Genomic DNA, 25,684 nt, shown 5'->3' on the forward strand with positions numbered 1-25,684 from the left:
GACTAAGCCTATTGCGATAAATTGGTTAACTAGTGGTCTGTGCCACAGTGGCAGATAAGCCCTGTGGCTGGTGCATCAGCATGATCTCTCTGTCCAGTTGCCTCCGTCATCCCGCGGGCCCTCAACATACAGACCAGGCCCCAGTTCAACAATCTCACTCTTCTATACCCGCACAGTCATCCATCGGTACTACGCGAACCTTTCTATTCTACGCAGCCGAAGGACTCATCACTGTCGTTTTCTTGAATATAAAATACCCATCCAGATCCCGAAGACATGGCTGCGAGAGCACCCGTTGGCGGTCGCCCCGGTGCGAGGTTCGCCCAGTTCAAGCTTGTCTTACTCGGTTGGTTTTGCTGTACATTCATATTTGAAGTCTCCTAGCTAACTTGATTCTGTCTATAGGAGAATCTGCTGTTGGAAAGGTAAAGCCATGTGTCCTGACTCGATCGGCGGCTATTTTATACTAACCATCATTTGTAGAGTTCGTTGGTTCTGCGGTTTGTCAAGGTCGGTACGACCTGTAACGATTGATTGTATGATAGAGAGCTAACAGTCTGCAGGACCAATTTGATGATTACAGAGAGTCGACGATCGGCGCAGCCTTCCTAACACAAACAATCTCTTTGGATGAGAACACGACAGTCAAGTTCGAAATCTGGGACACAGCAGGCCAAGAACGATACAAGTCATTGGCACCCATGTACTATAGAAATGCGAACTGCGCTGTTGTCGTTTATGATATTACACAATCGGTTTGTCTTTCTCGATCCATAACTGTTGAGGTCGTGAACTAATTCTATTCCGTTCTAGGCATCGCTCGATAAGGCGAAGTCGTGGGTCAAGGAATTGCAACGTCAAGCGAACGAGAATATCATCATCGCCCTAGCTGGAAATAAATTGGATTTGGTTACCGAAAACCCCGATAAGCGTGCTATTGCGACTGCCGATGCGGAGGCATATGCTAAGGAGGCTGGATTGCTCTTCTTCGAGACCTCAGCTAAGACCACCACCAACGTCAAGGAACTGTTCACTGCCATCGCAAAGAAGTTGCCGCTCGATCAAGCCGGACCACGAAACCTGCGAACAAACACGAGACCTGGTGTCGATCTCCGACCGGAGGCTGCCGGTACCCAAGGGGCTAATGGTTGCGCTTGTTAGTTTATCTAATAATCTTCGACTAAGTCTGTTCTATTCCCAGAATATCCCACGAGAGGATTACTGCTGGAAGGACTGATAGTCTTTTTTTTTTGCTGTATTTCAACTTATTTTTACATGTCTACTGTTAATTTTCCGAGGGCGTCGTTATACCTGTTGTTGGTCAGATTTCTTTGTTTGTCAAGCTGCTCAAGCTATCTCTTATTTCTCTTATTTCATACAATGCTTTTCAAATCCTCTTCATCTCTATCTAGATCTGTCGGTCGTTATTGAACTGCTTAGGCAGTTTTCTTGGGTAGCTGTACTTATTGCGAATTAAATAACACCATAATTTTTCAGCATTCCGTGCCAACACTCAATCATTTAACCTCTAATATTCTAAATTTTGCCCATCGTCCAGGGAGACACACGTTGAGGTCATTTCTTAGCTCGGGACAACCGGTCTGACGACCCAGGTACCCGCCGCCAACCAGACGGCACCAATCGCAGCCGTCTCGGAGCAGATCGTAAAATGCAACATCTTCTTCCGTCACTTTGCATCTTTACCTCTACAACAACTCCTCCCCATCTACCACCACTCAGCCGACAACAGGGAGGGCAGCCCGCCATGCTGCGCTACTCGGTACTGTCAAGCCAGACTCGGCTGCTGTCTGTGAGCAGACAGCGAACCGCGACGCAATTGCTTGCAAGCAACCGCATCACTACCGGCAAGGTACCAGGCATTCGACCCCATTGACATATCCAGTGGATTGACTAATTCTTTGTCCGTCATTATAGAGGTATTATGCAGACCCCAAGAATGTTCAGCCGACGAGCCCAACACCGGTCTCGCCCGAATCGAAGTCGGTAATCCCTCCTGAGACTGTTAATTCGGTTACTACGACACCCACTACGCAGGTTCAAACTTCCCCTCCGTCGTCTATACAACCCCCTCAACCGCCAGTAGAAAACCCTAGCACCGGTTCAGTTCCGCCACCTCCACCTAAGAGAAAAGGTCGTTTTAGACGATTCCTCCTCTACCTCATCCTTACATCAGGTATAGCTTATGGTGGTGGTGTGTTTGCTGCGTTGAAGTCCGATAATTTCCACGACTTCTTCACGGAATACGTTCCCTACGGTGAGGAAGCTGTTCTTTACTTCGAGGAACGCGACTTCTACCGTCGTTTCCCCAATGCCACAAGACACAGCAACCGTCTCCCTCCCATCCACAAGGAGGAATCGCAAAGAGTCACTATTCCCAGCAAGAGTGGATTGTCTTGGAAGGTTGCAGAAGAAGAAAGCGACAGCGGCAGTTTGACTCAAAAGGGACCCCATAACAGCGCTGTCAGCGCGTCCAAGGATACTACTGGCGCCAAGGCTGTAACCAAAGCAAAGGAAGAGCGTGCTGAAAAGAAGGCTCCAGCTAAGAAAGAAGCCCCAGCCCCAGCACCACAAGAAGAGACCAGGACTCCAGCTATCACTCCCCCAACCACCCTTGAGCTAGTCAAGGTTGAACATGCCGACGAGCCAGTGGTCCAGGAAGTTGTTAGGATATTCAACGACATAATTACAGTTATCAGTGCTGATGAAGGTGCTGCTTCAAAATACGCAGCCCCTATCTCCCGAGTCCGCACTGAACTGGAAAGCATCGGCGAAAAGATTGTGTCTCTCCGCGCCGAGGCCCAAAAAGCTGCTAAGGAAGAAATTGAAAAGGCACACGCACTTTTCGACGAATCCGCCAAGAAGCTCATGCAACAGATCGAAACCGCTCGTGCTGCTGAAGCTGCCCAGTTCCGCGAAGAGTTCGAAGCTGAGAGGGAAAAGCTTTCACGTGCATACCAGGATAAGATTCAGACCGAGCTTGCAAGAGCGCAGGAACTGGCTGAGCAACGCCTGAAGAATGAGCTCGTCGAACAAGCAATCGAGTTGAATCGTAAATACTTGAACGACGTGAAAGAGTTGGTTGAGCGGGAGCGTGATGGTCGCCTCAGCAAGATCAGCGAGTTGACTGCCAACGTTAACCAGCTTGAGAAACTCACCACAGACTGGAGTGATGTCATTGAAACCAACCTCAAGACACAACAACTCCAGGTCGCCGTTGACGCTGTCCGCTCAGTCCTTGAAAATGCCGCATCTGCCAAACCTTTCGTTCGCGAACTTGTCGCCGTGAAAGAGCTTGCTGCCGACGACCCAGTTGTTGCCGCGGCTATTGCATCCATCAACCCCACTGCTTACCAGCGCGGTATCCCTACGACTTCACAGATCATCGACCGATTCCGTCGCGTGGCCGGCGAAGTGCGAAAGGCCAGTCTTCTTCCTGAAGATGCGGGTATTGCCAGCCATGCTGCCAGTTTCGTTTTGAGCAAAGTCATGTTCAAGCGCGATGCTGTGACAGATGGTAACGACGTTGAGAGCGTACTTGTAAGAACGGAGAACTTGTTGGAGGAAGGGAACCTTGATGCGGCTGCTCGGGAAATGAACACACTTCAGGGCTGGGCCAAGATACTGAGCAAGGATTGGCTTGCGGATGTGCGACGAGTGCTTGAAGTGAAGCAAGCTTTAGAGGTACGTCTATTATCTTATTGTTTCTTGCTATAAATTCTAACAAAGATTAGGTGATGGAGACCGAAGCTCGCCTGCAATGTCTAAGAGTCGAGTCTTGAATTGATTTCATTTTGTGATTAAAAGTGTAAAACATACGCCACATGTAGACTCAATATGATTTTATTTCCTTTGTTGAGGCGTCGCGTCTACTATATAGTAATAGAAGGTGCATACTATTTAATTATAGAAGTTGAGATGAGTACGTAGTTCAGTCTGTAGATCAGGAGGAATCCGATGTTTAGTTTGCACTGTTTGCCTCCGCTCCGCAGTGCTGTCATAGTCCGATACACATGAAAGTCCGAAGTCATGATCCCAGCAGAAGTTGCATGTCATCTGCAAATTTCGACTATCTTGACAAATCTACTTTTGCGCATGCATTATAACTAAATACACTTGTGCACTCTCCCTACGTCGCAGGATACTAACCACTTTCTCTCATTGCAACCACCTGCGGCGACCTTTTGTGTCAACCGAACATCGAAATGGATTGAGACGCTTTACCTAGTAATACTAATACAGCCATTTGAGGTATTTTTGGAGTCGAGTCTAGGGGGTTATCAAGGGTATACAAATGGAAAGCAGTCCCAGACCAGCGCCAGAATCGGAGGGTACAACAATTGGCCGCAATTCCAGGGATACAAGTCAGCAGAACATCAGGGCAAACCGAAATCAGCGAACATCCAGTGGCGGCGGGTTTTTGCTTGATTCTGTACATCCCACGAATCTACGACATGGCCAACAACAGCATACGCATCGAGCGCATGCGACGGATAGCGAGAAACGTCGACAGGTTGACGATGAAATCATAGTTTCGAAGAGGAGGGCAACACCTGACCGTGGGATTCAACCACAAAGAAGAAGGTCATTGAGAACGTCTCCCTTGGCCGCGGTGACGAACGTATCGAACTCCGAAGGTCATGACTCTAGTCAAAACGAATCTGCGACTTCGAGACATGCCTCTCGCAACTCATATGCTTCTTCGACCGTTGGACTGGATACGGATCAGGTACAAATCGTCAATCTTGCATTGAATCTAAGTGAATCGAGGAGGAGAGCAACAGCCAATGCGGGTCGAGTGCCGTCCAGTCCATTGCCAGGTATTCCTCGAAATGTGACAAGTAATCAAGGACTACGACACTCTAGTTTATATCCCCAGGATAATAGACTCTCTCGCAATATTGGTCCTTTACCGCAGTCACTACCGCACGGATCAATATCGAATAATCATGGAGTTGCTGGAATGTTACCGATTTCCGACTTGCAGGATGTGGATATTGCCTGCTCACAAGCGACGTTGGCGAGGATAGAAAAGGCGAAGCAACATTTCGAACTATTCTCGAAATATTTGGAGTTGTTGTCTTATCTACCTCCGCTCCAGCCGTCGGATAGCGTACGATCTACTTCTGGTAGGGCATATAACCCTCTTCAAGCTATCCGAAACAGAAAAATACGCATGAGAGAGAAGAATCCAAATATCGACCCGGAAGGATGGCAAGATGTGTCGAAAGTGGAAGACTGGCTTGCGTCAGTAAAGGCAGCCAAGCCGCAGAATAACAATGATCCATATCAGTGTATAGCACTTCCACCTTTTCAAGATGATCGGGATGGGGGATTGGTGGAGCAGCAGGAATCATTGCAAACGGCGTCATCACCGTCGTCTAGCATCAGGGGGCTGAACCGATCTAATACGACAAAGATGCAAAGACCACGGCTGGAATGGGTCATCTCTCCAGCAGAGCTACTAGCGGACGCAGTCTGGGTTGAAAGCGGCACTAATAAGTCGAAAATATATGACAGAGATGGCGAGAAATTGTACCCGGATCCTTCAAAGCTCAAATTTGCTGGATCTCCTGCTATTCAAAACGTTGAGGCTACGGAAAACAGAGCTATACCGACAGAGCCTAGTAACCTGCCGAACTTCGCTAACAAACGTGAAGCACGCGCCAGCCATATGCATCAGTTGAAACCATCCAATGGACTTGCTTTCGGCGGTCAGGGCGACTATGCTCCCAAATGGACACGCTCAAGTAGTGTTTCCGACGACTCAAGCAGTGATGACATGATTTCACGCGGCAGAGCGCGGCGGATAAGCAGAAAGGCTAAAATGAAAGCTGAAGCAGCAATGCAAGCCGAGAAACTGCATAGAGTGTTACATGGACATTCCGACTCATCAAATGCGGGTTCAAGGCGATCCAAAACCATGTCCCGAACATCCTCCGTCAAGGCTGGTGATGTCGTCGACAAGACTCACATGCTGGCTTCTCCAGCGGGAAGCGTTACAGGCAGGGAAGAGCATCGGATGTCTCTTGATGAAATGGACAGTACTGCGCCGAATTCACCGGCTCAAGGCCCTATATTTCCAAGTATCACGGCCAATTTATCACCACCTTCTAGTCGATCGCCATCACCTCAGAAACGACTCCCGCGTATCATGGAGACATTACATGAGAAAGCAAAACCTCGACGACACGGTCATTCAGATCATGGAGAAAGATTGGACGAAAGTCCCTCTGCTGATCCTCAACTCCGCAAGAGATTAACAGCCGATTCCAGTAATACTAGAGGTAGCATAAGCCCTCGAGCACTTGAACCGAGTCTCATGCCAGAAACACCGCTCGGACAAGATGAAATGTCACTCGATACCTTCCATCGGAGTGAGAGTCTTGGCTCCTTCAAGCCGTATGCAAATAACGAGTCGAGACTCAAGGGTTTCTTGAAGAATAGTCGAATAGCCGAAATCGTGGGCAGCGAGGTATCCAAAGTCGGGGATATGATTCGTCGTAAAGACGGGGGTGGGCATTCGCGACAATCGTCTTATGCGTCGAGCATTGAGTCTGATCTTCGTGATTCAGACGAGGATCGGAGCGAGGGGGAATTGACGCCTAGCAAGCGGAATCAGATGCGTAGGGGAAGTACATTCTCTGATAATGAGTCTGGACTGTCATCACGCAAGACGAATGGACGAACATCTACAAAGACGTTCTTTTCTAATCTACCTTCGATCGGATCATCATTCCGCGGCAACTATCAAGACGAACCTGCCTATTTCGATCGTCTTCACCCAGAGAGCAGCCGTGTCAGTGATGTACACTTTGTCCGGGCGCATCCAGATCTTGCACCGCCATCATCTGTAGATACAACACCCTACATCGACCGACGAGACAGTTACGGGTTCGGATCTGCTCCTCATCCTGCCAGAAGAACATATAAAGAACGAGACGATGAAATCACCCCTAGCGCCGCACTGCCAGGAGGTGACGTACCCCTTCGACCTCCAGTTACAGGATTAGCAAACGCAGAAACATCCAAACCCGACGACAACCGTAACAGCAACCGTGTCCGACCAACCCTCAGCACAGGAAGTCGAGGCTGGAGTCTTTCAGATCGCAGCATCCCAACCATGAACGACACCAATCTCCTCCACAAACGAGAAATCCTCCGCTGTCAAGCTCTGTTGCTTTCCTCGGGGGTAAAAGCAAACGAAATCGTTCAACGATACGAAACTCCTCGCGAACATTCCTCCTCCTCACCACCAACCTTCCTCATCAAGTCTCTAGTAGACCCCAAAGCACCAATTCCACACTCCCTACCCCGAATCGACGAATTCAACTACGCCGCCCGCAACCTCCTCGAACGCCTCGAGAACACAAAAACCGGCCTCAACAAATCAATCTACCTCTTCTCAAAAACCACCCTCTTACCTTTGGAAAAAGAAATCGACATCCTCGAAGACTTCATAACCAACCACCTCACCCCCCGAGTCCGCTCCGCCGCCCTCGAGGCAGAAACACTAAGTACCCGACTCAATACAACAAGTACCCTCGAAATCAAACAATTAAGCGATACGCTCGACAAAGGATTACGACGACGGAATCGTCGTCTACGCTCAATCAGACGGATCGGGTTCTCGCTGCTCGAGTGGACGCTTGTGGGTGTTATGTGGTGGCTGTGGTTGATTGTGATGGTGTTTAACGTTTTGAGGGGGATTGGGAAGGGGGTTGTTAAGGGGGTTAGGTGGATTTTGTGGGTGTAACTTTTTCTTTTCTCTTTCTTCTTTTCTTTTGATCTTTTTGGTGATGATATTTAATTTTAATGATTGTATTTTTAAGTGTATATTTTTTAATATTTGACTTCCTGTTTGGCTGGATGTCGTCTATAGCGAGTTTTATACCCATCAATGTGATATCTGCTTGGTCGAGAATGACCTTTTAAAAAATATGTTTATTTTGTTCAGTCACTGTAGAGTATTCATGTGGCTGGTAGTGACTACCTTTTTGCAAGATGATCTAGCCAGAGTCTTTGGTTATTGGAATGAGATAGTTAAACAGTACACTAGCCGAGACGTTCTACAGATAATCATCAACAGTTTATTTCTCTGTCAACTGATCAGTAATTTGCATTTTTAGTGAGACTGATATCAACAGTGGGAGAAAGAGAGGGAACCCTCTAAACCAAAACATTGATAGCTTTTCGACAAAAATCGTGGCAACTATAGTAGACCCTGGCCATAACGAATAGAAGGCCTCTTAGGGCCTAAATCAATCAATATGTCCAGAAGTGAGTTCGTCTAGAGATGAAGGGCTCGTCCAATATATTGACCTATTTTAGTATTAACAGATAAGATGCTCTTCAGTTGCATATTAAACTCATCCAAGCTAATACTAATAGAAATATGGAGCGGCCTCTCTTTCCTTATAGCTAGGTAGTTACAAGGACATGACTGTCTTCTTTCTTTTGCTTTTCTGAGACCGTCAGTCCTGCCTTGCATCTACTCGATTGTGGGAATTGCAAGTATGCGATGCCAATCGAGCGCTTAAGGTGTAGCCACGAGCCTCCATGAATCTTATTATAGAGCAAGTGTAAACCAATCCTAATGTATAGCTCATTGTCCAAATCCTTCTCTGACCACACTTTTTAGGTGGTAATTGAAAGAGACCAAGTTGGTGGCGGGTTTCGTCATCAGGTTGGCCATGAAACCGTTGTCATAAGTTGTTGGATTCAACTAACTAGACCAAAAATCTGCGCGCATACTAGATGGTCTAGTATGGTAGTATATAGCTAGAAGCAAGGATCAGGTGGTATGAGGCGTAGTTCCGGAGTGAGAACCCCGATATAAGGTCCTGGTCAGCCGCACTGTGTGACATGCGTCCACCTCGGGCTGCAGTCTTTGGAGAAGAGAGACTATGAGACGTTTGACTGACTGGTCGTGAGCGTTTGCTGCCAATTGAATGGTCGCTTTACTGGGGACTTGGCATTGACGACGTCCGGTTGTTCAGGTGTATCCTCATCCATTGACGGTGTAGCTCCTCACGACCGTCAGGGGGAATTCTGACGTGCTCTGTCTGTAAGTTAGTCACTTTTTCAGATAATATTGTCAGACTAGCACTTCTCACACCGAGAAGGGTGGAAGTACATTCGTAAAACTTGTGAAAGGAAGGATGGGAAAGGGAAACTCACTCGGAGGGCTCGGCCAGCGAAATGGCTCTCTTGGTTCCTACTTCGTGGAATGCCGGATATTAAAACCCGATTGCATGTTTTATGCAAGTTCAGTCCCACAGCATCCACGTCATAGAGCAAAGATGAGGACCTTTTTCAAAGTGCTTTTTGGGTTCTTTGAACATATCGACCATCAGACTTTCAGCTTGATGTGATAGGTCTGCATGATAGTCTCGAGTATCTATAAGGTAGGCTCTAAGCAATGCCTCTAGAAAGAAGCCATCTGCTAGAATAACATCGCCAATGATGTTTTCAGAGGCTGAAAGACTTCAAACATGAAGATGGGATGTGATTGATGACAGTACTTTTGTCAGCTAGAAAATATACCCTTCATAAACCAGTCAAATTGCCAACTCCAAAATGGGGCTGCGTTTTGTCTAATTTCCACTTCTGAACTTTGCAAGGTTGTGGACGAAGTTGATGACTGCAGAAGAGGTGAAGATGGTCAATCAAGAAGGAATGGGGGAAGAGAATAAGAAAAGAGAATCATGAGAGAGACTGATCGAAGATGATGGAAGAAAAGGGAGATAAATTTGTTGTCTTTGACAAACAAAATAATAGAATGATAAATTAGGAGGGTTGATGAAGAAAACTACAAGGGAATCAAGACATGGCCATATTTATATCCCACAGCAAATCATGTGACAACAGTCGGTATCATATCCTATATACAACAAAGAACAATATCAATCATGCTTCTTGACGGACATCCCTGTACAATAAAGGATTTCCTAATGGGTATAGTAGAACCTGGCTATAACGAACTGAAAGCCTCTCAGGATCTAAGTTAAATACTAAGGAACTAGGCATAAAGGGCACTCCAAAATATTAATCTATCTTAGACATAATAACTAGAATGCCTTTCAGTTGCATATTTAGAGCAATCAAAGCTGAGATCGGTAGAGAGCTTCCTTTCGTTACAGCCAGGTTCTACGTGCTGTGGAAGCTAGTCATTAGCTGTCATACTTTTTGAACATTAAGGAGGTAATGGAAGTAATGTTATTGACTATGGATAGAATCTAACTTCCAATGACATAACTAACCAAGTAGACTTCAGGCAAGGTCCAAGCTTGAATTTATCATGGTATAGGACTAAAGGGGCTACAGCAACCCCGAATGCAATCAAAAATAGAACCAGCCAAGAGTAAAAACAATATCCTCGTGGTCACATACAGGCCAGAGTAAGAGTTGAGGAACGTCTGATAGGTTCTTGAAAGATCAGACCTGAACGACATCCCCATTCTTGACTCGCACAGATCGAGAGAAAAAGTTGCGGACACTCTTGCGTTTACCAATCTTGTTTCCGTTTCCATGTTCAGTGTCCTGTACTTCCTGTCCATCTTCTCCGTCAGATATCTCTTGTTTGGTATGACGAGGATAAGACGACTTTCCATCTGGAGTAAGACCCGTATGCACCTGTGCTTCAGTCTGGCGTTGTTCTGCGGGCGAGGACGTGTCTTTGGATGACCATTTCTTCCAGAATCGACTTAAGGTGCCCTGATGCGTTGGAGCAGGTGCCTCATCTTGGATATTCTCTTGCGCTTCTGACTCTTCTGTCATGGGTACGTAATCAAACCCAGGTGACAGCTTAACGGGCGCCTTGCAAAGATGCTGTACCATTGGAGGCAAAGGAATCAGGCTGCGATCACATCTCGAAAAATACCTGCGGCTCGCTTCCAACGACTCAACACGATCAGGGGGCGTAATCAAATGTCCACCAGTAGGAAACAGAGCCGAATGAGGATGCTGCTGTCGATAGATGGTACAACGTCTCGTAAACGCAGCATAATTGGAAGCCAAGGTAACCGCGCAGAGGGGTATGAATTTGAGATTGGGAGAATTCTGCAATTCGTCCTGATCCAGTTCGGCAATGCACTCTGAGTTTCTGATACGAGCACATAGAGCCCACATATCAGCATACATGCGACAGACGACAAATGCCTCTCCAAGGCGCAGCTCAAACTCGTCTGGTGCGATTAGTTGTTGCGACAGGTTGGTGAAACTTGGCGGGATTGAGATGACGAGCGAGCCTTCCTCGATGGCGCAGCGTTCTTCCTGAGTGGTTCTGACATCGCGACAGGACTTGAGGTAGGTAGATTCTTTGGCGGGCACCTGGTTGATTGTCCTCATCTGTTGCAGGCTATCCATCGAGGGGTTTTGGTGGCTCGCGTAAAGAACCTCGTCAATAGAGGGATTACGGTCCATCTTTGCCCCTGATGGCTGGCCGATGGAGTGTGACTGTATCAGTGATGATAAATGAGTAAGTGATGGAAGCTGTGAAGGAATAACAACTAAAAGATACAACTAAAAAGGAGACATAAACAAGAGAGAAAGAAGACTCACAAAAACAGCAGGCTGAAATTGTTGTTCTTGTTCTCTCGGCACCGCACCCCCATTCACAACCTGAGCTGCATTGACGACAAAAGGGTCCTGCACCCAAGTAGCATGGGGCAACTGCACTTTCAACTCTGGCAAACCATACAACCCCTCGTAATCGGATGGCGTACTATCCAGAAACGACCTGGGCATTTTGACGACTGTCTGATCATTACTCGGATATCTTCCACACCACTTCGCCCCGACAGAACAGAATTGGCATTGCTCGCAATACTCGGCTTCGGCATTGGGGTTGTGATCATACTCAAAGTAAGAGTATGGTGATCCGTTGGATATGAGTTGCTCGCGGTGTATGCTCAGGATAGGAGGACGGTAGAAGTATTCTGCATGTCTGCGAGAGGATACACTTCTGGAGGAGATGGAGTCGTCGGCTTCGAGATTGGCGGATTCGCAGTGGCAGTTTAGACGGTTGCAGGTGAACTGCAGTCATGAGTGAGCTGTAATGATCTTCTGGCATAGGGATCTTACATCGTTTTCGGTATACTTGCTGGATGGGATGGAGCCAAAGCTATATCGCCGGGGAAAGTTCTGTTGAAACATGGCAGATACTGTTTATGATACAGTCATAAGCATTGGCTTTGAAGACAAAATGATGCTGTTTATACAGGAGACGGAGTATTGGATAGTGAAGAAGTTGAGACGTCTTCTGTCCACGGAAGGAGCGAATGCCATCTGCCATATCTACCTTCATAATGAAAAACTACCCCTGATAACTCCGGTTCTGATGCCTCATAAACTCCTCGATCTGTTCGTCGGGCACATTATCCACTGCTTTATCGTCCGTTGCAGGGCCGTCTTGTTGTTTATTGGCCTTTAACACATTCTCTTCAACGAACGTAGTAGCTATACGCAATTAGCAGCTTTGCAGCTTCTAGCAGCCTGCGGTACAAAACTCACTCTTCTGAACTGTCTCATTCTGTCCGGCCACATTGACGACCTTGTCACCCACGGTGTTTAATACATTCTCCGCCGTTTCGAGAACATTTGAGGTTGTTGAGCTGGCAGCGTTGGCGGATGCGTTCTCGGAGGGTGCGACTTGCTCGTTTTCAGTCATTTTCTCTAGTCGTTATCGTTATACCCAGGTAGCAGATTGATGAGAGTTGATGTTTGAGGTTTCAATCAAGTTCCCCGAATATAAATTCAGCTCGTCCTTGTATGACGTCGTTTCTCTGGGCAGTCCCACCTAACCATTATATTATATTTACAGAGGGGGGATGGATGTATGCCCTATACAAGACGCATCAAATAGACACTTGAGATGAAGGTCTATAAGAGAACTGACTGCATGTCCTGCATGTCATATGTTGTAGTTGTATACTGAACAGGCTGACCGAAGAACGAAGCGGGGCGCGGAGATAAAAAGAAGAGAAAGGGACCCGTATCAGTCGATCTTTTTCAACTTCACTTCTTATACCTACCTACACACATTCAGTCGATAGACTAGACTTCGTCTCTAGATCAATTGTTTTCACATTCGCATTCAGCCAGTCTCATCCTGATCTCATCCTGACCTCTCAACTCGTATCCCTCCATTCCTACCCCGCCACCCCTCGATCCTCTAGACGAGAGACAATGGCAATAGAACCTCCCACCCCAATAACAATCCTAACCGGCTTCCTAGGCTCTGGCAAAACCACTCTCCTGCTAAACCTCCTCCCCCAATTGCCTTCAGACTATCGTCTCGCGCTCCTCAAAAACGAATTCGGCGACATCGCAATCGACTCACAACTCGCCTCCGAACAATCCATTTCTGGTGTCCGCGAGTTATTGAACGGATGCATCTGCTGCAATCTCGTGGGCCAACTCGACTCCGCCCTGACCCAACTACGTACCGAAATCAAACCGGACAGAATCATAATCGAAACAAGCGGGAGCGCGTTCCCCGCGACATTGGCCATGGAAATAACCCGTCTCGCGACCGAGAACGAATCTACAAAGGGCCATTTCGTGCTGGATGGGGTTATAAGTGTAATCGACGTGGAGAATTGGCAAGGGTATGAAGATACGAGTTATACGGCAAAGATGCAAGCGCGATACACGGATTTGATTGTGTTTAATAAATGGGAATTGGTGGATGAGAGACGGTTTGATGTGTGTTTGGATCGGCTGGGGGATTTGGAGCTTGATTCGCCGACGCCCTGGGTTAAGTCGGATAGGGGGAGGGTAGAGAGGGATGTGTTGCTGGGTATTGATGGAGCCTTGTTAGCCAAGGAGGGTGGTCATATTGAACATGAGCATGATCATGACCATCAGTCTGAAGTCGAAGTCCTCTCCCTCACCCTCCCATCCCACGACGACAGCGCAGTCCTAGATCTGCCCAAATTCACGTCCCTGCTCAAATCAACCTCAAAGGAAGAAGTCTACCGTATCAAAGGTACAATCCTCTGCTCCTCGTCACAGATTCCGCAAAACTCTGATCCGACTTTTCTCACTACATCTTTTACTGGCACATACACATCAGAATCGAAAACGAAGAGGATGTACATTCTGAATTGGGCATTTGGTAGGTGGACATTCACGCCTACTTCTGCAGAGGGCGGGACGGATGTTGTTGCCAGGTTGACGTTTATACTTGCGCGGTATGAGTCGGTGAAGTGGAAGAGAAAACTTGAGACGGGTGAATATGTCGCTGTTGAGGGTTCAGCGGATAATAAGGCCAAGGTTGAGAAGTTGATATAAACATAGACATAGAATAGATCTAATGTGTCAAAGATGTATAAAGTACTCTATCGCATTCAACTAATATAAACAAGTGGTAATTATCAACATGAACTTTTAGGGGGTAATAACCCACAATTATTCTAATCTATTTGCATAAGCAAGAAGAAAAGAAACAAAACAAAACCAGGTAAAAAAAATGAATAAAAACTAAAAATAAAAAAAAAGAGAAAAAAAAGAGGGAAAAAATGAGGGGAAAAAAACTCAATACTCCAACAAAGCGGATGCTCCGCTCTCACTAGAGACGTAAATAACATCATGGTTGTCAGGGAACCCGTTGAAACGGGTGGCGCTGCAACGAGTGTATGCGCCCATGTCCTCAAAATACAACCAATCGCCTACATCGACCAAGCCCGGTAGAACGATACGCTGGCTAATCACGTCAATCCCGTCACAGGTTGGTCCCCAGATGCTGTATTCGATTCCTGCGGGAGATGCGCATGGGGAACCATCTGCGGAACACGGTGTAGCTGAACCGGGGGTGGATGAGCCCGAAGCAGTCAGTCCAGGAGTAGGAGGGATGCTGCCGTTGGCACACGTCAGAATCTGAGCGACGGGGTGTTGATGATCGAAGATGATGTTGGAGAAGTTGCCGTAAACACCATCGTTCAGATAAATCATGTAGCTGCCCGATGAAGCCTGGGGATCAAGCACATCACGACGAGCAATGACGTTGGCTGCAAGTGTAAAAGCTGCTGCAACGTAGTAACGACCGGGCTCGGCAATGATACGAATGTTTGGCGGGAATAGATCATCGACTGCCTTGCTCAGAATAGCTGCAAACTTCTCAAAGGTCTCGTCGCAGAAGCCACCGCCAACGTCAAGCGTGTGCAGTTCGTATCCAACCTCGGCAGCTTGATCAAACACCCAACGTGCATCCTGAGCGGCCTTGAGGAAAGCGCCGGGATCTTCAGCACCAGAACCGACGTGAAAGCTGACACCCACGACATTAAGTTCCAACTTCTTGGCCAAATCCAACAACGGGCGAGCAGTATCCAAAGAGGCGCCAAATTTCATGCTGAGTCGGCATAGACTGGTGGAATCATCGGTCAAGATACGCAGATAGAGCTCGGCGTCCGGAAAGTCGTTCTTGATCTTGTACAGCTCGTCTGCATTGTCAAAGGTCATTTGTTTGACACCTTTCTGGCGGGCGTAGCGAAGGTACGACCTGGTCTTGCACGGCTGAGCGTAGATGATACGGCTTGGGTCAATACCCGTCTTGAGCGCCAGGTCGATCTCGGTCTTGGAAGCACAGTCAAAGCCGTTGCCTAGCTGGGCCATCAGGCGCAGAACTTCTGGGTCGGGGTTGCACTTGACGGCTATGGAAATTAGCACTCAGTAATCTTTTAGCAGGAAATAGAGACATACCGTAAAACGGTTTGACGCGTCCTAGGTTCAACTTCCACCGCATATGCTGACGATAGACCTCGCCCATGTCCGCGACATAGAAAGCATCTTCCTCGCCAGGCTCGCAGCCTGCAATGTCGATACGAGACACGCGTTTCTTCAGCTCGCTGAGTATCATCTCCTTGGGAGAGGAGTGACCCCGCAAGACAAGAGCATCGTTCACTCCATGGCCAATATCCAAATGGGTCAAGACAGTTGGATCTTTCGTATGAGGATGATAGTTGTTAAAAACGTATGCATCATCAGGAGTAAGAACCGAAGGTGCCATAACCATGCGAATAGTAAGGTTTTTGACGGGCGAATATGAAAGTCAAGTAAATTGTGTGTGTGTGTTGATGTTAAGGAGGGCGAAAAGATTCGCAGCTGTTATAAAGTGGGCTAAGCCTCCTCGACTCTTCCCCCAGAAGAGGAAGAACCGTCAGAGTAACCCTATGCGGCAGCTCAAAGAAAATGGGAAGACCAGCGGACGGAGATTGGAGGGGAAATGGCGCGCCGGAGGTAGATGGGGGGGAATTAGCAGTCAGCAGGAGGTGGAATGTTGTTAAGAGTCTGACGAAGTCGGTACAAGGCGACAATTTGAAAGAATCGCGAGTTTGCGGCGGAAGCCGTGTTGATGGGCGCCTTTGGTATGCCAAAGGCGGTTAATACAAAAAGAGTTGGAAGTCTGGAAATACTTAAATGTTAGATACAGCCGGTAAAAGAAAGGGAAAAACAATGGGTTCTGTTGGGCTTGGCCGGGAGATGCTGGTGTTGGAGAGAATTTTGACATGCTTGATGTTATGTGTGCTCTTAGGGCACGGGCATTGGAAATCCATTGACGAGTGGTCTGTGCTTGCTTTGACTGGGTGACAAGGAGGACAGATTGTACTTACAGGATACGGCCGCAAGCTATAGACTGCTTGAGGCAATGGATGAAGAAAGAATCAGTAGATGTCAGAAAGGGAGGTGATGGGTAGAAGAGAAGAAGTTGGCGGAAGAGCCCAAAGTGGGAGGCGGACTGCGGGGACTCACAATTTTCTGGTCTGGCGTCTGGCCAGCAGGGGACCACAATGGCTCCGGCCATTTTTCTTCCCATGGCGCATATTATTATTATTAATTTTTATATACTCTGTAGTAACTCTGTATGTCTGTTTCATATGAGTGATTATTCTCTCTCCGTATATTTTCAGCTCATTCTGACTCATGAGCGAAATAATCTATCCTATCACTGGTCAATGAGTATCTAAACACCATTTTGCGAGGAATGTCCAAGCTGATGCAGGCAGCTACCACATCCCAGGTGCTTATCACCTCTCACCTCGACTCAGTCTGAGTATTTCCTTGTGCGATTGAAGCATGCTCGAGGCTTGAGCGCTGGACAACAGTAAAATATTCAATCAAACTGGACGAGAGGACCATTACATGCAGCCGAATAGTCACACTACATATGCAGAATACCCGTCCCTGGATCGTGCAACTCGCTTTTTTATTTTTATTTTTATTTTTTTATTTATATTTATATTACTTTTGATATAAATATTGAATCAAGGCAGATAAGATATCTGATATATGATTGCTGCCTTATTTCTGCCTGAGAAATACGGCAGTCCCGCTAGGACGCCCCTCTTCAGTTGCTCTGAGATGACTTATTTCGCGCAAAAATATACATCTCAATTCGATCCTCATCCAAGTACGGCGCCGGGAGTGTATGAACCGCTTCTTCCATCACAACAAGCGCGGATTGTCGCATCAAATCAAAAAACACAGCCTCGCTCTCATGCCGTCTCTTCAACGACACCAGAACAACCGCCTCGGGAGACGATTGCACCAGTCGATCCAGGGTCTTGACTAACGCTGGCAGGCTGTCAGCATTATAAGTGCAATCCGATACCAGCACGAGGTCGATTGGCTCCTGTAGGATATCCGCGTCTAGCTCTTCCTCCCAATCAAGGACTTTGAATCGAGTCGATGAGCCAGGTGCGGATAGCTGAAGATTACGGGTCATGATATCGTCTACTTCTGCGAGGTCGGTGAGCGTAACTGAGCAGTTAGACAGTATCTGTGCAAGAGCGATCCCAACCACGCCACAGCCTGACCCTAGTTCAATGACCTGTAGCTTCCCCTTGGTCCGAAGCCGGGATTGAAGGCGCGGCATACTGCACTCGCCAGAGCTGTTGATAGTATCCTGTAGGCATATAATAGCTGCCAGAGCGGCATCCCTAGCATCGTCAGTGACCATCGGGTAAGTATGTCTAAGAACTAACCATATATGCCGCGCAATATTGTTCCCTGTCTCTTCCCATATTCTTAGTCGGGTATCTTGCAGTATGAATCTTCTTTCAATCAATTTTTCGGCCGGAGCGTTCTGAGCAATACTGAAAGGCGCACTCCATCCTGAAATCACCAACGGCACGTTTCTCGAATTGCTCAGATCTGTATATAAAGTCGCAGACGAAGTCTTTGGTCCAATCGCCAGTACAACCTTTGAGATCTTTGAGCCGACTCGAACTGGGCCGATGGATATTGATAATTCTCGTTTGCCGGCCTCCCAATTGAATATACTTTCTTGCAAGACGTTTGATTTTGTGTTGATGTCAGTACCGTCGATTAATTGTGCTTGCAATACGACGTCTTCAGCAAGGAATGCGTCTCCGAGGTCAGTTGTGATGGAGATTAATGTCGAGACTGAAACGAGCCCAGGTTTGACTATTTGCGTCCGAGGTGTTTTCAAGAATCGTATGTAGTACACCATATTCAATTTTGCTGAGCATATACTATGATTTTATTTTATTTTATTTTATTTTTTTTTTTGGAGAATCGTCTGGTGTAAAAGATTGATAAACATGATTGGTGGATGTCTTTCATCTCACGTGCATCGAGGGTTAGTAAGTCCATCATTGTGTGGCATGTCCAATGGAACTCACCAACCAAACCAATATCACACTCATGCCAGGAATTATCATTTTACAGACACTGTCACCCATGTATGGCAGACTTATTACTCTCATGACCAGCACAGAAACCACCTAGACTGCGCCCACAGGGCATACAGCCGTCACCGGTACTATCTCCGACCTCAACTATCTCAACCCTCGTTGACTTCATACATCCTGTATACCTTCTACCAACAACAAAATGATGCGCACAAACGACCCTCGGATCCGACAAACACTCAACCAAATCTCCCACAACATCGAATCCGCAAACGAAAGCGCTCAAGAAGGCTTCTACCGCTTCGGCCAACAATACCTAGCACCTTGCTTGGCTTCTATCGGCAGCTGTCTCGCACAATGCACCGCTCCATGTCTACCAAACCGCGAACACCAACTACGGCGTCGTCGACGGAATCGCGCCGAACTCAATTTCGATTTTTACGATGATTGGGACAATGAGGTTGCTAATGAGGGGATATTGGGTTGGGGAAATGATGAATTAGATCGGTTATTGGCTGGTAGTGGCAGTGTCGGTGTTGCACGGGGTGGTGAGCAGCCCCGACGACAGCGCAAGATGAGTTATGGGGCTGCGCGAACGAGGCGGCAAAGTTCTATTTTACCGGATCAGAGAGATGATCCGACGGTGATACCAAAGTCGTCGTTTATTGGGTTTTTGGAACGATTACCCTGGAAAATTGGTCCTCGCGGAGTGAAATATCGTCCCTCGGCGGCGGATTTACAGGAAAGACCGGGTCGGTTGCCGCATGATGATTATATTCAGCCTGGAAGTTCGGAGGCGCAGCCGTTAATAGAAGAGGAGGATGAAGATGATCTTACGGCAACGATGAGGAAAGGCAAGAGACAGAGACGAGATCGCAGTACAACACAATCGTCACAGGAAACGAGTAATTCACTAAGTTCAAGAGGCGATCTTATATTCGACGACGAGGATGAAGATGCAGTACCTCTAGACGACGAATTTGCCGTTGTGCTTGCGCGGCGAAATACAGGTCTGACTTCAGATGAGCATCTGTCCGGAAGCGGAGGGCGATCTAGACGGACAACGTCCGGACAGTCGTCGCGGAGCGGGAAGACGAGAGATCGGAAAGAGTCTCGGTTGGAGATTGATGCCACTCGTAACTCTGAGATTGCGTCCATGGCGGAACTGTCAAAGGAGGAACAGGAAGCGGAAGCCGAAGAGGAGTTGGAAATTGTGCGCAAACGGAGTGCAGCCCAGCAGTTGGCTGTTAACCAGGGATTAGCTAGGGATACGGTAAGCCAGTTGAAGAATGATTAACGGAAGATTTCTACTAATACACGATAGTCATCTCAAGCGGCTCCTACAAACTTTTGGAGTTCAGATTCTCCAACGACTAAACCCAGCAATCCGGCTTCTATACAAGAGGATGATAAACCAACGGAACCTTTTCCTTCCTACCCAGTAACACCGACATCACAAAGGTCTACCACGTCGCTGTCGATAAAAGACCTGGATACCCAAAACACAGCTAGCGAGAACCAAGGCGATTTAGGTTGATCCCAAGCGCATTCAGAGATGACTACATTGTTTACATTCTATTTCTAATAGCAGGTAGACATGTCTTGCTGACGACTTCTATATGTATAATATTCATGATTTACGATAATTTTATGCCAGTATGAGGGTAGTTTTCGTGATTGGCCGGATATAGTCTCATGCTTACTGTACGTCATGTCATCATCCCACTCCCTAGATAGCTTCACTTCCACCTCAGCCTCAACACTCCATCAAAAGAATTATACAAAAGGTAAAGGGAGAAAAAAATGTCAACTATCCTCATAATCGGCGCAACCCGCGGCCTCGGCGCCTCACTCACAACCTACTACGCCTCCCTCCCAAGCACATCAACCATCTACGCAACAACCCGTTCCAACAAGCCCCCCTCAAACTTTCCGGATCACAACAACAAAACTAAAATCCACTGGCTCCTGAACGTGGACATCTCAAAGCCCGATGTAGGCCACAACCTAACCGCCCAAATCATTCCCCACAACAACAAGAAACTAGACATCATAATCGTGAATGCAGGCTACTTTGGCTCGGAATCATTCGATAATCCCGACTGGGAGAAGGAGGTTAGGATGTATACTACATCCGCAATTGGGCCTGTATTCGCTATTCAGGCACTCGTCAAATCCGGTCTGATCGCAGAAGGTCGAAATGGAAAAGGGGGAAAAGTGATATTCATCTCCTCCGAAGCAGGCAGTATAACTTTACGGCACGAATCTGAAGGAGGCGGGAATTATGGGCATCACGCTAGTAAAGCAGCGCTAAATATGGTGGGGAAATTGTTATCCTTGGACCTTAAGGAGATAGGTATTGCGATAGGGATGATGCATCCGGGGTTTATGAGGACAGAGATGACGAGGGGTGTTGGATTTGATCGGTTTTGGGAGGATGGGGGTGGTATGTCTTTCCCGTCCCCCCTTTAGATTGAGATTGGGGCAGGGCTTTTGGGTGCTGATTATGGATAGCTGTTACGCCGGATGAAGCTGCAAAGTCATTGGCAGAATTTGTAGAGAAGGATTTCGATATTGAGAAGACGGGAACGTATTGGGCTCCTAGGGGGCCACGGTGAGTCTCTTAACTATCTATCTATCTATTTTCTGACTCGAGACTGATGATATCAGGGATATCGGAACTGCTGAGCCTGTCCTTGGTAAAAATCTATCGACGCCGTTGGAGTTACCGTGGTAGTAGTTTACACCGTCATGATAGTAATAAGAATAAATGTCCTCACGTTCTTAGTCCGCCCCCCACAATCTCACGAGATAGGGCAGGTCTGATAAACGGAGTGGAAATCGGAATCTCATTCCCATCCTATAGGATGAGTCTTCTACATCTTTAGAAAGAAGGTTACTATTTTCACAAACACATTGTCCCTGAAGGATAACGGTTTACGATAAATAAGTAGATCTCCTTCAGCAAGATGCAAAGAATCCTGCAGGATTGGGTTGGCTTGAGATTCGTGGGTTTCCTTGGTCTGATGTTGCGCCTGGATTACCTTGAACATAGAACATGTCAAGGTGACTCTGGAATCTCGACAGCCATTGTATCCTGCTTCCCATTATTCGTAGTGGAAATTGGTAGGTAGGGCTGGAGATGAGTCTGCTCTGTTCAAAGCAGCGCGTATATTCTCATTCTCACGGGTTGAGAGTATGCATGGTTGAGAAAGATCTGGGTAAAAGCCAGAGCAAATATTTGTACATTGCAAAACAGTGATATGCAAGTCAACCCATTATCATATCGTACAGAGTAAGGGTATATCAAAAGATGATGTTATATATCAAAACATGAAAGAATCGACAAAACTCCAGAGTGAAGATGCTATTTTATAAGTGTTCTATGCTAAAGCAGCATCAACACCCTCAAACCCATCCACCTCGGCTTCCTGAGACTGCAGTGAGAGCTTCTTCACAGTCCACTCGCCACTAGCGGTAAGGTCCCCCTTCTTCTCACCTAATACGCAAAGCGCCTGACGAAGTAGCGCATTCTCGCTGCCACCAACCAGAAACCGAGCAGCGACTTCATTGACATCCTTGGCCGTGACGTCTAGTACCTGCTCTCTCCATCGTTGATCCATTTCATGCGTAACACCACTCGTGAAATATCGCGATCCTTCCTCGTCCACACTGGTGGGCGCATCGAGACCTTGGAAAATACTCAATTTCGCCTCTTCGAGTTCTTGCTCGGTCCACGAACGGTCGCGGGCGAAGATGCCGGTCTTTTTGAATACGTTCAGGGTATTGAGGGGATTTGGATCCCGGTAGCTCGATAATGTGAAGATGCCCTTGATGGGACCGTTGCTGGCTCCGGCTCCGTAGGCACCGCCCTTTTCACGGATTTCGGGGTGGAGGTATTTGTGGGTTAGGAGTTGGGATAGAACGCTCAACGATGCACTGCTGGGATCAATGAAGGGGACGGTCTCCATGGCAAGACCTGAATAGTACACCTTATATGGCATATCGTAGAGGACGTTGCTCGTAGGGGTAATGGGTATGTCTGACTCATGCTTAGACACAGCAGGCATCGTCCCTGATTTGGGAAGAGCTGCTAGCCATTTTTGTAGCGACGCCTCATTGTCTGCAGCACTATCTGCTTCGCAAACCATGCGCACACGAAGATTAGACGACTGGGAAATGGCAAAACTCTGGATCAAACGAAGTTTCTCAATAATTGCATTGAGTTTCTCCGGTGATGTAGTGGCATCATTCAAAAGATTGGCTGTCGCCTGTAACTGAGCCAAACCAGATTGTTGTTCCTGAATCCAGAAACTTTTGTTCAATGTAGCTGCAGCGGCATTAACTGCGAAACGATGACCGGTACCCGCAACTGCGTCCAAGGCACCATTGGTTGTAGAACGAAGTAATTCTAGTATCATCCGTGGAGCCTCGTGGCTCGTAAAGTCTGTCTCTGTGATAAGGGTCCGGATGATATCCAGCATAGTAGGAATATTTTTATCAATGGCAAAACCGCTAATCTGTAGACCCTCTTTGTATTTTCCTAGCTCAGTCGGCGATGAAACCAAATAAGACGAAGTAGAAACTCCTCCGGTCTTGAGTTTGATCAAATCTTCCCATTGCTCCATGCTTCTCCCAGGTGTGCCAAGACGCATAATGCAGTCGTGAAACAGAGGCATCAACAAACGGAGCTCATTTGGCAGACCTTCAAATGGGCTCAATGCTTGGAAATAGGTCAAACCATTGGTAGGAGCTTCACGCCACACGACTTCAACGTTACCAACCTTGGACTCCCGAATAGGTTTGCGTTCTTTCTGTCTTGAGATATCTGAGACGCGGAGTGTTGGCAAGCAGCTTACATCCGCAAGCTGTGCGTCTTCTTGCACTTTGAGAAGATCAAGTTCGGATTTCTCCAACTCTGTAATGACCTTCTCTACAGAGCCGTGTTTCGATATCAGATCGGAGAGCTTGGTATCCTTGCGAACCCTTTCTTGCTCGTCGAGATCTGAATTATAAGTTGGTGACCCAACCATTGTAAATTTCATGTAGTTGTCGTTGAGCAGGTACTTTTGCACAAGAGACTCCAGATATCCGCCCTCGGCATATCTTCTCTTGAACTCATTGATGACATCGTTCCAAGCAAGCTCTTTAAGAGGATCGCTACCATTGAACCAGGACGACAATGTTTTTTCCATGACTCCAATACCAAAGTTGGCGGTCTTGTGTCTTAATGCAAGTTCTAGTTGATGAAGGAACCCTTGAACCTTTTCATCGTTGAATCCGGTAGCAATGACTTCTTCGTAGACACCACGAATCACCTCGTGGACTTTGCCTACATCTTCTTCGCGGACGCCATTTACGCCAATAGAGAAGATTGGCTTTTTGGCTGATGTATCGAGCCCGGTGTTCGGGGTGAAAGATGAGCCAAGCTCGCTTTCAATCAGAGCTCTATACATGGGAGATCCATAACCGTCGAGCAACAGTGAAGACAATATACCAGTCGAAAAGGTTTCCACAATGTCTGTTGCATCACCCATAAGCCATGAACTTGACGTTTTGTACTGTCGATCTTCACTGGTAAATGAATCGATCGGACCGGGGAGAGTGACCTCTGTAGGCCCACTGCTGAGATCAAGCGGTAGCTTTATGTCTTTGTCCGCCTCTTTCCTCTCGAACCCATTCAAGACATCTCCAATCTGTTTCAAGTGATCAGCTAAAGGCATATCGCCATAGGTCACTATCTTGGCGTTGCTTGGGTGATAATTCTTCTTCGAGAATTGGACCAATTGTTCATGCGTCAGATCCGTGATATACTGAGGGTCGCCACCAGAATTATGAATTGCCGGGAAAATGCTCTCTTTGAACCGGATGTAATAGAGATAGTTGGCATCAGACATCTGTCCCTTCATTTCGTTGTAGACAACACCCTTGAAGACAATTTCATCCAATTCTTTGTTCTTTGCATCCGATTGCTCTGCAGCTCGTGGATTCTCCGGTCCAAGTCTCCACCCCTCTTGCTTAAAATCGTCCTTCTTCAACAACGGATGCAGCGTGGCATCGAGATAGACGGATAACAGATTCTGAAAGTCCTGCTTGTTTGTCGTTGCAAAGGGGTATGTGGTGTGGTCGGAAGAGGTAAACGCATTCATGAAATTGGACAGTGATCGAGGGAGCATTTTAAAAAAGGGATCGCGGACTGGATATCTTTTGAAAATTAGCGTGGTTCTGGCTGATCTCGAAAATGATGAAGACTCACTTTTCACTTCCGCATAATGTGGTGTGTTCAAGGATATGAGGAACTCCCGTGGCATCTGGAGGATTGGTCTTGAACCCAATACCAAAGACATTGTTCTTGTCGTCTCTGGCAATATGAAGGTAATCTGCATCTGTCTTGTCGTGCTTGAGGAGAACAGCCGAAAGATGCAGCTCTGGCACATGCTTCCTTTCTTTAACTGTAAAGCCGTGAAGCCGTTCGCCCACTGAGGGATAGCTGCTGAGATCTGTCACAGTCGAAGCCAACCGCCGCAATCCCACGGGCCCTAGGGACCCCGGTCTCTGCGACAATATCCCCCCGGAGGCCACAAGACCATTTCGACGTATGCCGGTGGCTAGGCGAAGCATCGCGATTGCAATAGCTCCGTGGAGCTGCTAAAAGGTGAATCGATCAGAGGCTATTGCGGCAGCTTCATCTAATGCTTTGTCCACGAACTCGCTATTCACGGAGACGGCCACAGTTCACACTCATATGGATATCCACTTTTCGTATGATCTGTTAGAGGATTATATACAACAGAATAAGCAAATGAAAATACTAGAGAAGACACATGGTTAGTAATGGATCGGAGCCGCCAAGGGAAACTGCGAGAAATTTTGCGCTAAGCTCGGATTGGCCAAGGCGGTCTCTCGGTCTCCCCTCTTGCAATTACTCGTCCTCAAACCACACTGAACACCCCAAGAGCAGGAAATCCCGGCAGAGTCTTCGATGTACCTACGCTGTTCCCTACTCTGACGCA

General features: G+C 47.3%; 11 protein-coding genes across 11 annotated transcripts, besides 5 other annotated features; 6 read left to right on the plus strand and 5 right to left on the minus strand.

Moving 5' to 3' along the window:
- Positions 1-115: 115 nt before the first annotated feature.
- TSTA_046560 (RAB GTPase Ypt5, putative) lies at positions 116-1,498 on the plus strand. The gene is made up of 5 exons (XM_002485110.1): positions 116-346; positions 406-425; positions 484-510; positions 564-755; positions 814-1,498. The coding sequence occupies exons 1-5, from the start codon at positions 277-279 to the stop codon at positions 1,159-1,161; spliced, it is 657 nt and encodes a 218-aa protein (XP_002485155.1). The 5' UTR covers positions 116-276; the 3' UTR covers positions 1,162-1,498.
- A 267-nt stretch (positions 1,499-1,765) lies between these two features.
- TSTA_046570 (uncharacterized protein) lies at positions 1,766-3,800 on the plus strand (the record flags this gene model as incomplete). The annotated part of the gene is made up of 3 exons (XM_002485111.1): positions 1,766-1,870; positions 1,936-3,702; positions 3,753-3,800. 3 exons carry the CDS (start codon positions 1,766-1,768, stop codon positions 3,798-3,800), a joined length of 1,920 nt encoding a protein of 639 aa, XP_002485156.1.
- A 512-nt stretch (positions 3,801-4,312) lies between these two features.
- On the plus strand, positions 4,313-7,938 carry TSTA_046580 (uncharacterized protein; the record flags this gene model as incomplete). The annotated part of the gene is made up of 2 exons (XM_002485112.1): positions 4,313-4,838; positions 4,869-7,938. The coding sequence occupies 2 exons, from the start codon at positions 4,313-4,315 to the stop codon at positions 7,772-7,774; spliced, it is 3,432 nt and encodes a 1,143-aa protein (XP_002485157.1). The 3' UTR covers positions 7,775-7,938.
- Positions 7,821-7,869: a sequence feature (AT_rich).
- A 2,279-nt stretch (positions 7,939-10,217) lies between the features above and the next one.
- Positions 10,218-12,174, minus strand: TSTA_046590 (uncharacterized protein; the record flags this gene model as incomplete). The annotated part of the gene is made up of 3 exons (XM_002485113.1): positions 10,218-11,475; positions 11,581-12,054; positions 12,103-12,174. 3 exons carry the CDS (start codon positions 12,172-12,174, stop codon positions 10,456-10,458), a joined length of 1,566 nt encoding a protein of 521 aa, XP_002485158.1. The 3' UTR covers positions 10,218-10,455.
- Positions 12,175-12,334: 160 nt separating this feature from the next.
- On the minus strand, positions 12,335-12,960 carry TSTA_046600 (uncharacterized protein; the record flags this gene model as incomplete). The annotated part of the gene is made up of 2 exons (XM_002485114.1): positions 12,532-12,960; positions 12,335-12,477 (listed from the first exon to the last, which is right to left on the minus strand). The coding sequence occupies exons 1-2, from the start codon at positions 12,686-12,688 to the stop codon at positions 12,335-12,337; spliced, it is 300 nt and encodes a 99-aa protein (XP_002485159.1). The 5' UTR covers positions 12,689-12,960.
- A 246-nt stretch (positions 12,961-13,206) lies between these two features.
- Positions 13,207-14,439, plus strand: TSTA_046610 (CobW domain protein; the record flags this gene model as incomplete). Its single annotated transcript, XM_002485115.1, has 2 exons — positions 13,207-14,303; positions 14,388-14,439. The coding sequence occupies 2 exons, from the start codon at positions 13,207-13,209 to the stop codon at positions 14,437-14,439; spliced, it is 1,149 nt and encodes a 382-aa protein (XP_002485160.1).
- A 45-nt stretch (positions 14,440-14,484) lies between these two features.
- Positions 14,485-14,541: a sequence feature (A-rich).
- Positions 14,542-14,556: 15 nt separating this feature from the next.
- Positions 14,557-16,033, minus strand: TSTA_046620 (ornithine decarboxylase; the record flags this gene model as incomplete). Its single annotated transcript, XM_002485116.1, has 2 exons — positions 14,557-15,671; positions 15,721-16,033. The coding sequence occupies 2 exons, from the start codon at positions 16,031-16,033 to the stop codon at positions 14,557-14,559; spliced, it is 1,428 nt and encodes a 475-aa protein (XP_002485161.1).
- An 806-nt stretch (positions 16,034-16,839) lies between these two features.
- Positions 16,840-16,865: a sequence feature (AT_rich).
- A 356-nt stretch (positions 16,866-17,221) lies between these two features.
- Positions 17,222-17,258: a microsatellite.
- Positions 17,259-17,365: 107 nt separating this feature from the next.
- TSTA_046630 (uncharacterized protein) lies at positions 17,366-18,490 on the minus strand (the record flags this gene model as incomplete). Its single annotated transcript, XM_002485117.1, has 2 exons — positions 17,366-17,957; positions 18,003-18,490. The coding sequence occupies 2 exons, from the start codon at positions 18,488-18,490 to the stop codon at positions 17,366-17,368; spliced, it is 1,080 nt and encodes a 359-aa protein (XP_002485162.1).
- Positions 18,491-18,517: 27 nt separating this feature from the next.
- Positions 18,518-18,547: a microsatellite.
- A 116-nt stretch (positions 18,548-18,663) lies between these two features.
- Positions 18,664-20,336, plus strand: TSTA_046640 (uncharacterized protein). Its single transcript, XM_002485118.1, has 2 exons — positions 18,664-19,944; positions 19,996-20,336. Exons 1-2 carry the CDS (start codon positions 18,874-18,876, stop codon positions 20,206-20,208), a joined length of 1,284 nt encoding a protein of 427 aa, XP_002485163.1. The 5' UTR covers positions 18,664-18,873; the 3' UTR covers positions 20,209-20,336.
- Positions 20,337-20,466: 130 nt separating this feature from the next.
- Positions 20,467-21,408, plus strand: TSTA_046650 (oxidoreductase, short chain dehydrogenase/reductase family superfamily; the record flags this gene model as incomplete). Its single annotated transcript, XM_002485119.1, has 3 exons — positions 20,467-21,117; positions 21,186-21,285; positions 21,342-21,408. The coding sequence occupies exons 1-3, from the start codon at positions 20,475-20,477 to the stop codon at positions 21,406-21,408; spliced, it is 810 nt and encodes a 269-aa protein (XP_002485164.1). The 5' UTR covers positions 20,467-20,474.
- Positions 21,409-21,870: 462 nt separating this feature from the next.
- Positions 21,871-25,292, minus strand: TSTA_046660 (pitrilysin family metalloprotease (Cym1), putative; the record flags this gene model as incomplete). The annotated part of the gene is made up of 2 exons (XM_002485120.1): positions 21,871-24,875; positions 24,928-25,292. 2 exons carry the CDS (start codon positions 25,290-25,292, stop codon positions 22,055-22,057), a joined length of 3,186 nt encoding a protein of 1,061 aa, XP_002485165.1. The 3' UTR covers positions 21,871-22,054.
- Between the last annotated feature and the right edge of the window lie 392 nt (positions 25,293-25,684).

This window comes from Talaromyces stipitatus, genomic scaffold, assembly GCF_000003125.1.
Source record: "Talaromyces stipitatus ATCC 10500 scf_1105507295515 genomic scaffold, whole genome shotgun sequence".
Lineage (NCBI taxonomy): Eukaryota > Fungi > Ascomycota > Eurotiomycetes > Eurotiales > Trichocomaceae > Talaromyces > Talaromyces stipitatus.

Bases quoted from the DNA above. Each gene is read 5' to 3' on its own strand.
- TSTA_046560 (XM_002485110.1), top strand. From the start codon at position 277: ATGGCTGCGAGAGCACCCGTTGGCGGTCGCCCCGGTGCGAGGTTCGCC. The intron at 426-483 runs GTAAAGCCATGT...CATCATTTGTAG, and splicing joins GAGAATCTGCTGTTGGAAAG to AGTTCGTTGGTTCTGCGGTT. The intron at 756-813 runs GTTTGTCTTTCT...ATTCCGTTCTAG, and splicing joins TTTATGATATTACACAATCG to GCATCGCTCGATAAGGCGAA.
- TSTA_046640 (XM_002485118.1), top strand. From the start codon at position 18,874: ATGATGCGCACAAACGACCCTCGGATCCGACAAACACTCAACCAAATC. The intron at 19,945-19,995 runs GTAAGCCAGTTG...AATACACGATAG, and splicing joins AGGGATTAGCTAGGGATACG to TCATCTCAAGCGGCTCCTAC.